Source organism: Anguilla anguilla, chromosome 12 (genome assembly GCF_013347855.1).
Source record: "Anguilla anguilla isolate fAngAng1 chromosome 12, fAngAng1.pri, whole genome shotgun sequence".
Taxonomy (NCBI): Eukaryota; Metazoa; Chordata; class Actinopteri; order Anguilliformes; family Anguillidae; genus Anguilla; species Anguilla anguilla.
The window spans coordinates 213,476-224,279 of record NC_049212.1 but is presented as its reverse complement, the minus strand read 5'-3'; the positions used below and the strand labels follow the sequence as shown (position 1 = coordinate 224,279).

Genomic DNA, 10,804 nt, shown 5'->3' with positions numbered 1-10,804 from the left:
TTGTATTTGTTTTCAGGCCAGTCTTGCCTGGTCCAGTATGATGGCGACGTTGACGTATGATCCAAAAGCCAATGCGGCATCTATGTATATATGTCTATGGGGTTAGTTAGCTAGCTTGCTAGTGAAATGGCTAGGTAGCCAAAGTTGCGAACTGTTACACTGGACTACCAAATATAGCAAATAAGCGTTAGCTGATTTCGCTTTCTGCCAACTAATTATTTGGTTAAGTAGGCTAAAGGAAATAGTAAAAATGACTTGGCTTCCAAAAAAACTTCAGAGGAGGATTATTTTATGGTCAATCAGTGCATCTGTAAATAGCACACGCCATAATGAAATCGCTACGAAATGGGATGTCTGCATTTTCTGACTTTGCACAGGTGGACTGTGGACAATGAGTCAGAGCCGCAATGTCAAAGCCAAGAGGCCCCACCTGCAACCCCAGTGACCATAGACTGTAGCCCCTACTGTAGCTTAGTCCTCCGCAGTAACCATGCAAACTGATGCAAACTGTACCTCATTGGTTCACAACAAATATTATAACAGTGCCCAAATGACACAATAAATCATGAAATCGGCCCATGGACAGTCATAAGACAAATAAAATACACATATTGCGACTATTTGTTCTTGTGAGAAAAAATTATTGACTTCGTATTTTGACCGCATTTGTACCGTAGACTTGCATGGACACCGGATATGGAAACACCTATACTGGAGCCAACCATAGTGGCGCTAGTGAGCAACGTCTCTCATCAGGACCAGGAAGTGAGCTTCAAAAATGAAGTCTGGTTTTTGCTGCTTGGTGCCAACCAGTGGCTCAGTTGTACAGCACTGTACTCTCGGTGAGGTTCTCGTTTTAAGCATGCACTGTATGTACCAAGGGGCCCAGGTGTTATGCTCGATGTATGCACCGAGGGGTCTGGGGGCCCTAGTGGTCAACTCACACTGTAAGCGCCCGGGGGCCCTAGTAGTCAGCTCACGCTTTAAGCACCCAGGGGCCTCACATTGTAGGCAGTGCAGGGCCCGGGGGCCCTAGTGGTCAGATCACGCTTTAAGCCCCAGAGGCCTAGGGGCCCTAGTGGTCAGTTCGCTCTTTAAACGCCAAGGGGCCTGGGGGCCCTCACACTGTAAGCGCTGAGGGGCCCAGGGGCCCTAGTGGTTAGCTTACATTTTAAATTTGTCTAGGTAGTGGTCTCCAACTTAGATTTCAGTGTGGCCACTTCGTGCTCCAGAGTAGTAATTCCATCTGAATGGGCAGTGAGAGCTGTTTCCATTCCGGAGATGGTGGCGGTGTGTGAAGCCACGGTGGCGGTGATCTTTTTGAGAGAGGCTTGGATTGGGGCCAGGACAGTGTTCAAGGAAGCGGTAAGTTCATCTGTTACGCCTTTAAGGCTAATTCATACTTTCCACGTCCGTGTGTTGGCGAGGGTCCGCTTTGGTCCGTGAGACGTAAATGTCGTCATCCGCCCACGTCCGCGAGGGTCCGCACGGACCCCTATGTGGACGTCTGCGCGCAGCCCAAAATTTGTGACCACGCGGACTGTACGCATAGCATGTGCCGACTGCGCATGCTCCAGATAACAAAATTTAATGGATGCTTGTTTTGAAGAGAGTTGTGCGAGGAGATCCGCTGCCGTTACCCATAGCTCAGGGCGACATAGCTCAGGAGGTAAGACCGATTGTCTGGCAGTTGGAGGGTTGCCGGTTCAAAGCCCGCCCTGGGTGTGTCGAAGTGTCCTTGAGCAAGACACATAACCCCTAAACCTCTAACTGCTCTGGCGAATGAGAGGCATCAATTGTAAAGCGCTTTGGATAAAAGCGCTATATAAATGCAGTCCATTTACCATTACCCACATTTATATTACTCTATATGGGCATTCATAAAAATATTCTTTCACCACTCAAAAATCGTATTTCTCCAGAGCAAGTTTTAAAAAAATGATGGCATGTCATTCTACAGTCAATACCTGGGACTAAATATTGAATAAATATACAACCTTTCCATTGGTTTTACACGTAGAGATGTCCCTTTTGAGACTGAGTGGTCATTTTTTGTCTTGGACAATCCGTTTGTGAAATACACGTGCATTTGTGATGCCTGGGTACCTCCAAAAATAGCTGTGCGTAATACCACACCTGTTGTTTACAGCGTTGTCCCCATTTTTAGTACAGTCTGGCTTGATTGATTATTCAGTAAGTGAGAGTATAAGCTTTCTACCGATGTATATCATGTCTAATTTTGCTTTTGGAATAACGTTTTATAGGTCAGCGTAACCAAAAATTTTCTTATTGCATTCACTTACGCATTCACTCTGTGGTAATGGACCTGGGATGGAGTGTAGATCCGAAAATGTGCATGCGTGGAACACCAGACCGACGCGGACCCTCAATTGTAGTATGAATGGAACCGGGTGCGCGTCTGCGCGACCGGTACGAGTCCGCAGCTGTCTGCGGACGCGGAACACAGAAAGTATGGACCAGCCTTTACGTAGTTTCTCAAGCTCACCGACTAGCATATTGACTGTTAGCGGCTGAGCGTTAACTGCTGCTGCACTGGAAGCCATCTTGCTAGCATCCTTAAATTGCAGGCTAAAGTGTTGAGTCCGTTGTAGTTGGTTTTTGTCGCGGCTTCCATGGGATGTACTCATTTTGGTTTGAAAGTTGCAGTGGTACTTCTTACGACTTAAAAATCTGGGTGTAGATATTATAAAATGATAAAGTATCAGGGAGCAAACGCCATGCGTCCGATCACTCCATCGCCACAACCAGAAGATCCACCGATGCAGTATAGTTTAGTGTTAAGCAGTACTGTGTACGCTACCTGTTCTCATTTTGATAAAAAACAAAAAAAAACAAAAGGAAGAGTTGCGCCAGTACTACCAGCGGTACGTGGTCATATCGCGTTGGGTCGCGCGATACCACGTGATTGTCTGTAGACCTCCTGAGCTCAGGGTGTTTCCCGGTGTGTGTCAAGGAATCCTCCGTAAAGCATGGCTGTATTGCAGCTCGTGTCTCAGCTCGTCTTTATAAGTTCAGTCTCTACTGGCGCCAGCTAATGTAATGTTATATAATAGAAGGAGTTGGGTCGACTTTGAATTTTACGGTTTTGTGTGTGTGACCTCATTCAAAACCTATAGACATATTCTGGATGATATTTTAAACAATGGGCTACACTACATCAAGATTGATATTTATAAACTTTATTTCAGCAGCCTAAAACACTTAACAGTTGATAGATTGAATTATCACTGCCTGCACAAACTACTTTATGAAACCATATTTCCCTCAACCAACAGAACAATTTCATGATGGTCTTTGTAGTCCATTCATCAGCTAGTCATAATCACGTGTTCAGTACAACCAACCAGAGTCTAGTGTTGAACTCTTCGCTGAGTAGGATGAATATAACAACTCACATATAACTTTGTTATCGAATCGTATCAAGTAAAATCACACATTGATTCTTATTCTTATATGTATTTCAGATATAATTTGCTTAAACACATTACTGTAGACCATTTCATTTTCTAGAAAAAGGCTTGGAGATTCTACATTACAGCCTATGGGGAATGGAGAGGTTGGTTGAACTGGACGCCATATTGGTTTCTGCAACTTCGGCGATCTAAGCGGGCGGTGGCGTCCGTTCCATATCATAGAGTTCAGCGATGGAAGTAAGTGTATCTAGTTAACAGTTCATATCTATTGTTATTTCCGAGGTTACTTGTCTGGCCCCTCCTCCTACCCTCTTCAGTTCATGTGTACGCTTTATGGCTGACTGTCTTAGACGGACGTGAAGGAACATGTCGGGAATAGCAGAAATGTCTGAAGAAATTTCGGAATTGAAAGAACCTAAACCAAGCGGGGAAGAGGGCGATGAGGAGCCAGAGATTGACGATGTTAGCTACGAACACCAAGGCGGATATGTGTTTTACAGGTATCTAACTCTAGCTATCATATTTACATCGATGACAGGCCCGCGCTTAAGTAGGCTAGCTAGCTGGTAATTACACTGACGGGAGGCGTTTGCTTCATGTGGTACGTAATTGGTACATAATTTAATATGCTTAAATTAATAATTCGGATGCTTGTTGATTTGATAGTATTGCATAATTGATATATATATATATATATATATATGTCGATATATTAACTCAGCCTTATTTTCAATATCAATTTAAGACTAGGAACACGCTCGGAATTCCCGGTGCAATGTCGCAAACGTCGCTCCACAGTTTCCAACTGCTTTATAAAGGCTATTTTGCATCATGCGACTTGGGTCATAACTGTGAATATGTACTGATTGCTATAAATGCTGATAGGGACCACCCTTTCTCATATTAACCTCAAATACGCAAGACGGGGCACTTATACTATATGCTAACAAGTAAAGACAAGTTCCATTAATCTCTATGTGGTCAGTGCTGTCCCCTTAAAAACTAAAGCTAGCACCGTGCGACTGCTGACATATTTGCCCAGAAAAAAACAGCGAAAGGACTGAAAAAAATAAATCTCCGCAGGATAACAGGGACATTTTTTTCTACATAACTAGATACAGGTTGTTACCAGTATTTCGCTATATTTTATATAGTTGCAAATCCGTTTACGTTTTCTTGTCTATCTCGCGAACCCGGTCGATAATAGGTGGGCTCACTAAGTAGTTTAACTAAAATTGCACTTGCAGCCAAGCTACGTGTTTGTTTTACTTAATGAAAGGAACTTGAAACGTTACGCAACAAATATTTTGTCTTCCAAGTTAATCCTAATATTGAAGGCAATACAATGTTGTTCGACACATAGCTCCAGGAGAGGTCGAACGTTCTGCCTGCAACGTAGGCCTAATCATAACAAAATTGGCTCACTGTAAAATCTAGGCTCACTAACTGGTAATTTAAAAAAGAAATATACAAAATCTGAGTTGACAAAGCTGATGTTACGGAGGTAAAACCTGTTTTGGCGATCTTTCAGAAAATATATTTTGGCAGTTTATTCTTCATGCAGTGTCATAAATGCTACAGTATCAAATAACAATAAATAGCCAATTTGCCAGAATATAACTGTTGTTTCCTATAATACGATTTTTAAAAATTAGCCGCTTCCCTCCGCATGTAATCAGTCGTTCGATAGAAACGCATCATCACCTGTGCGATTTTTAGGGTGGGATTATGTTTTCCTTCAACAACATGAACCAAAACATTGTGGTATTCGTACAGTAAAACTATTCTCATAAAAAACACGTTTTCAACGTACAAAAATGCCAAGTTACTCACGCATACAATACATACACCGTCTATAACTCATTCATTCACACTCCCAAAATTCAGGCCTGCCATTAAAAGTATTGATATCAAAATGACGCCAAATTACGGTACTAGAAACAATATAGGTTGTCTTACCTCACCGAAATTAAATAAGATGTATTCCACAGCCATGCTACCCAATATTTCCTCAATTCTTTCAAGTCACTTGGCCCTGTGTGTATAAGCATGCAGTACATGGACAGGCCAAACATATGTGTGGATGGCTTTCTCACAGTCAAGATTGATTGAATAGGCGTGTATATGTCCAATTTGTATTGGTATGTATGTATTTTGGTGCCCAGCTTTTCTGTTGCGTGAATGATTGTATGTTTCTTGGTATAAATGTCTGTTTGTAAATGTGAATGTAACATGCTGCGAGGGAAATGTCCCCATGGGGATAAAGAAGTTCTCTATGTATGTATGTACAATATGTATTTTACATGTATTTATTGTATGTTGCAAATATACAATCACTTGTACATTTACTCAAATTCAGTTCAGAAGCGAGTATAAACATATGTTTTCTGGAGAAATATGCTTCCTGTAGTGACTGACCAGCAGTTTTCTACATGAATTTCAATGTGTTCCATGAGGCAATACGAAATATTTGACACTTTGATCTGACACAAAGTTTGCATGACATTGTAAAATGGTAAGATTACAAAACACAGGGCCAAGTGACTTGAAAGAATTGAGGAAATATTGGGTAGCAGTTTTGGTTTGCTATAGGCCTATATGTAAAACAGTCAAGTGAAGAAATATAGTTAGTAGAAATAGCACAGTGGTGACCTGGTGTAACATTTTTAATAAAAGGAATACATTTGCCATCATGAAATGCATATGGGTGGCCGTGAGTGAGTTTTGATAAAGCAAATATAAGCGTAAGAAAACGTTATTGTAAAAGAGGAAATTATCTGCCTGAGGGCGAGGCAGGATTCAATCCTTCAACCAGACGTTTACCAGTCTGTGACTTTGTTAGTGCAGCACCATGACATAGCTGTGCAATGCGTGAAATATCATAAGCAAACCTGTCCGTGGTTTTAAAGAACACAGGCCAGTAAGCACAGAAGAGCTCCCTGTTGAATCCATATGGCTTTGCAATATTGTAGCCGGTTAATAACTGAACGTGCAGACGGTACATCATAATGCAGTGTATACGTTCGGTGAACGGCGGGTAGATATGGTGCAAAAGCAATAATTGAGAAGTAGTAGACAATTATTAGTGAGGGTAAAAGCAGGTTAAAGAATGTCCCTAGCTGGGCTTGAACCTACGACCCCACGTTTCCAAGACGGTAACCTTACCCACTAGGCCACAGGCGGGCTAGCTGTTTAAACTGGAAATGTTTCAGAGTAAAAAGGTATGGGTATTTTGCGTGTGTATGCAATTTTTTGATTGGGTCATGAGGATGAGGATTTTGCTGGTGTCGGTAAAATGTCCAATGGGGAGACATGTTGTTAGTGGGATAGGCGGCAGGAAAAATAAGTGAGAAGAAGAAGAAGAAAGAGAAGAAGAAGAAGGAGAAAATGCAAAATCCCCTTAGTTTGGGGCTTTATTGTGTGGACATGTGAAGTTGTTTATGAAATCTGTCTGTTGAAATGGGGTGAGAATGTACATAATTTAATGTTTTTAAGGGCTGAGTGTCTGTGGCTGTTGTGGTTATTTCGGTGGGGAACCCTGAAAAGTGCCAAACTCTCGGTGCTGTATAGGTATGGGACATGCCCCCGCCAAGGCGTAACTTGGCGGGATGGCATACCTTCCATTTTGTGGTATGTATTGTTATGGGATGCGTCATAAAATGAAAACGCAGTATGTGCTAAAATGTCTCAGTTTCAAACAGCGGCCCTGTGGCTTCAAAATTATATTGAAGTTGGGGACTGGAATCGACCAGGCTCATCTCCCCATTTTCACCCTCAAAAAAAAAAAAAAAAAAAAAAACACCCATTCATGATTTGCATAACATGCAATGTCAGCTAGCTAACAGCAGGTCAGTAGACTGCTATGACATGAGAGGAGCAGTTGGCGCCTTTGATCCTGGTCTGTGCAGAATTTGCAGTGCATTTGTTATGAGTTGGTGCTGGCCTACTGCATGACAACAGGCCTTTCTGTCAATCTCATTACAGGGACAGGAAAGAGTGGGCTGACCTTGTACCGGTTCCACAGGATGACGGCCCCAATCCCATTGTGAAGATAGCATATTCAGAGAAATGTAAGTTTTCACTGTTTTAAGACTTGTATATGTCAGTTCAATGTATGGTATTATATTTGTATATATCAGGTGACCTCATGCTCAAACTTCAATGTTGCAGTAACAAAATATCATTGATATAACAATACAAATAGTATATCCAGTTCAGTTTCACATTATACAGATTGAGGCACTGCGTTTTTCTGGATGTGTCGAAATACCTGGAGAAGCGCCTGCAAACTGTTCTTCTTAATTCTCTGCCTCATAATGGCTTGTCTGAAACATTATGGAGTTCACTGCATGTATGTATATGTATGTATGTGAGTATATATGTGTGTGTATATATATATATATATATCTATATATATATATATATATATATATATATATATATATATGTATGTATATATATATATATATATATATATATATATATATAGGCCTATATATATATACACAGTATATACACACAGTACCAGTCAAAAGTTTGGACACACCTGTTTAAACCAATTCTATCATGATTAAAAATGCTTTAAACTGTGTAAACTTGTTTATAAACACTTAGGCCTAATATTTGATGATGATATATGTACTAATATAAGCAGAATTTTTCATATTTAAAAAAAATAATGACCACCCACCATATTTCAAAATGCACGGGGTGTATTTCTACATCATCAGAAATGAAAATCAATCAATCAGGAACATTGCAAAAACCATGGGCATGTCCAAGTCAACAGTTTGGTTCATCATTAACAAGAAATAAACAACTGATGAACTCAATTATGTCAAAAGCCCCGGTAGACCGAGGAAGACCACTGTAGTGGATGACCGGAGAATACTCTCTATGGTGAAGAAAACCCCCCTGACAACAGCCCAACAGATCAAAACACTGTCCTGGATGCAGGTGTAGATGTGTCAAAGTCCACCATATGTAGAAGACTACACCAACAGGGCTACAGAGGGTACACTACAAGATGCAAACCACTGATAAGCCTGAAGAACAGAAAAGCAAGATTACGATGTGATGCCGAGCAGGTCATTTAGTTCTATACTATTTTCAAGCAAATGCGGGAACAAAACAGTGATCACCTCCCTTGTATCATGCAGAAGTAAGAACGAGAGTTAGCCCAGTTAGAAAGTAGTCCTCCTTTTGTCACCAATATTGTGCCTGTTGCTAACAGGTTGTCAGCCCATTGAAATGGCATTCGCTGTGTACCCGGTGGCTCCCACCCATCCTGCATTATCAGATCCCTTTGTTACCCAAACAATTTTAGGCCAAATGATATGATACACACTGATGAAATGTGAATGTCTGGTGGATACAGCTACTAGGGCAGGCAGAGGCTCTCCTTCAGAGGACAGTCAAACTTTAGGTCCGCTATACAATTTAGGGCATGTGCCAGGCTTCTCTGGAGGGCTGCATCTTGCATGTGCCTCACCTCTTAGCTGAAGGGCATATCCGTATATGGTTGGATATCTAGTCAGGAGTCTCCTAGTCACACACAAGCTTGAATATTCATGTACTACACCAAAAGCGTTTCCTTTTAACTAAATAATTGGAAAACTGCACTGTAAGTTTTAATTTCAATTTTCCCTCAACTTTTTATCATGCCATTTCGTTAAACACGCATTTTAGTGGGCAAAGAGTATTAGTGGCCAATATGTGTCTGTAGGCTTCGGCTGTCATTCTTTTCCAGCCATCACTGGATACATCATCAATAAAGACAATTGAACCAGCTCCAGATGCTGGTAAATAGGCCCAAGTTATCACACTGCTTCCACAATACTATGCCCTGCACACAGGTATGGCAGCAGCTGTGCTTGGTTGTCAGCCCTGCAGGTGCTGCCTGTTGCCTAATCATTGGACCAAATAATAGGCTTCTTTCTCGGGCCTAATGGGACTATTCTTTTGGGAACTACTGCTGTATGTGGATGCTCAGCTTGCTGTGGATGGTTTACCCTGCCTAGGCATTGTGAAGTATTTTTTGTTACCAGTTTTTCCTTGTTTCTTTTTTTATAAAGATTTTTGTTGTTTTTCAGTTTTTGGCCCTAATAAAAGGCAGTACGACAACTCTTCCTTCGGGTTTTGTTTGACTGTTCATCACATAGCTAATCAGTGACCACCCACGACACTGCATCACAGCATGCAAATAAAAAGCGATTATTTAAGTTTATAGTGCATTTATTGTTAATTATTATTAATAGGTGTTAGAGGGCCATTCCTAGCCCCATTAAATCAGTGTCATTTGGGTAACAGGACTAACAGTGAATTATATGTACTTGAGGCAAGCTGGCTTGTGTCCACCATGTTGCCCAATTTATCACATAGTTTGTGTGGTGAGTAGCTCAACAGATCTGGGTGGACAAAATCTGAACTATCATTTTAATTGGAGTTGTTTGTTTTGGGTCACATTGATCTGTTTTACTTTGAGTAACAGAGGAATGAGATGTACTTCATGTAATTTGCAAAGATGTAAATCTGAGAGATGTACTAACCAGTACTAACCCAGTACAAATGTGGATCTTTTTAGTTTTGTGTTTCTACTTGTTGTTCATCATGTGTATTTGCGTTTGCATATATGGTTTTTTTTTTGACTATAATAAGATAAAAATGACAAATAATTGACATTAAATGTCAGTTCAAAAGGATAAATATCAATGTTCTGCATGAAAACCTTGTTTCATAGATAAACATGATTTATGCCCCCATGTCTTCCAAAGTGGATTTTTGATATAAATCACATCTTTGGCATAATTGAATTATACTTTCAATATTAAATGTGATCTAACAGACGTAAGTGGCAAAGGTTTTTTGGAATGTTTTTTCAAAATGATAAGTCATTTTGATTTTTTATTGCTAGTAGCAATTGTTACATCTGCATTAGAATGTTCAGTTTAGAACATTCTAATTACGTACACTACATGGCCGAAAGTATGCGGACACCTGATAGCCAACATCTCATCCAAAATTATGGGCATTAATATGGATTTAGTCAATCCTTTGCTGCTTTAACAGCGTCCACTCTTCTGGGAAGGCTTTATACTAGATGTTGGAGCATTTCTGCCGGGATTTGTTTTCATTCAGCCAAAAGAGTGAGGTTGAGCACCTAATTGGGCAATTAGGCCTGGCTTGCAGTTAACTTTCCAATTTACCAAAGGAGCTTGGATGGGGTTGAAGTCTGGGCTCTGTGCAGGCCAGTTAAGTTTTTTCACACCATTCTTGTCAAAACCTCACTATGTGCCCAGGGGATTTGGCATGCTGAAACAGGAATGGGCCTTCCGCAAACTGTTGGTCAGCACAGAATCGTCTAGAATGTG

At 40.8% G+C, this 10,804-nt stretch overlaps 1 protein-coding gene across 2 annotated transcripts in view; it reads left to right on the top strand.

Moving 5' to 3' along the window:
• Window positions 1-3,710: 3,710 nt before the first annotated feature.
• Window positions 3,711-10,804, top strand: part of fnta (farnesyltransferase, CAAX box, alpha) — a 71,775-nt gene continuing 64,681 nt past the window's right edge. Inside the window, exons 1-2 of one of the 2 annotated variants that reach the window (XM_035385285.1) lie at window positions 3,711-3,934; window positions 7,395-7,504. In XM_035385285.1, coding sequence (XP_035241176.1) covers window positions 3,801-3,934; window positions 7,395-7,504 — 244 coding nt within the window. In that variant the 5' untranslated portion in view covers window positions 3,711-3,800. The remainder of the gene's footprint in view (window positions 3,935-7,394; window positions 7,505-10,804) is intronic. The other variant, XM_035385286.1, reaches the window with a different exon arrangement.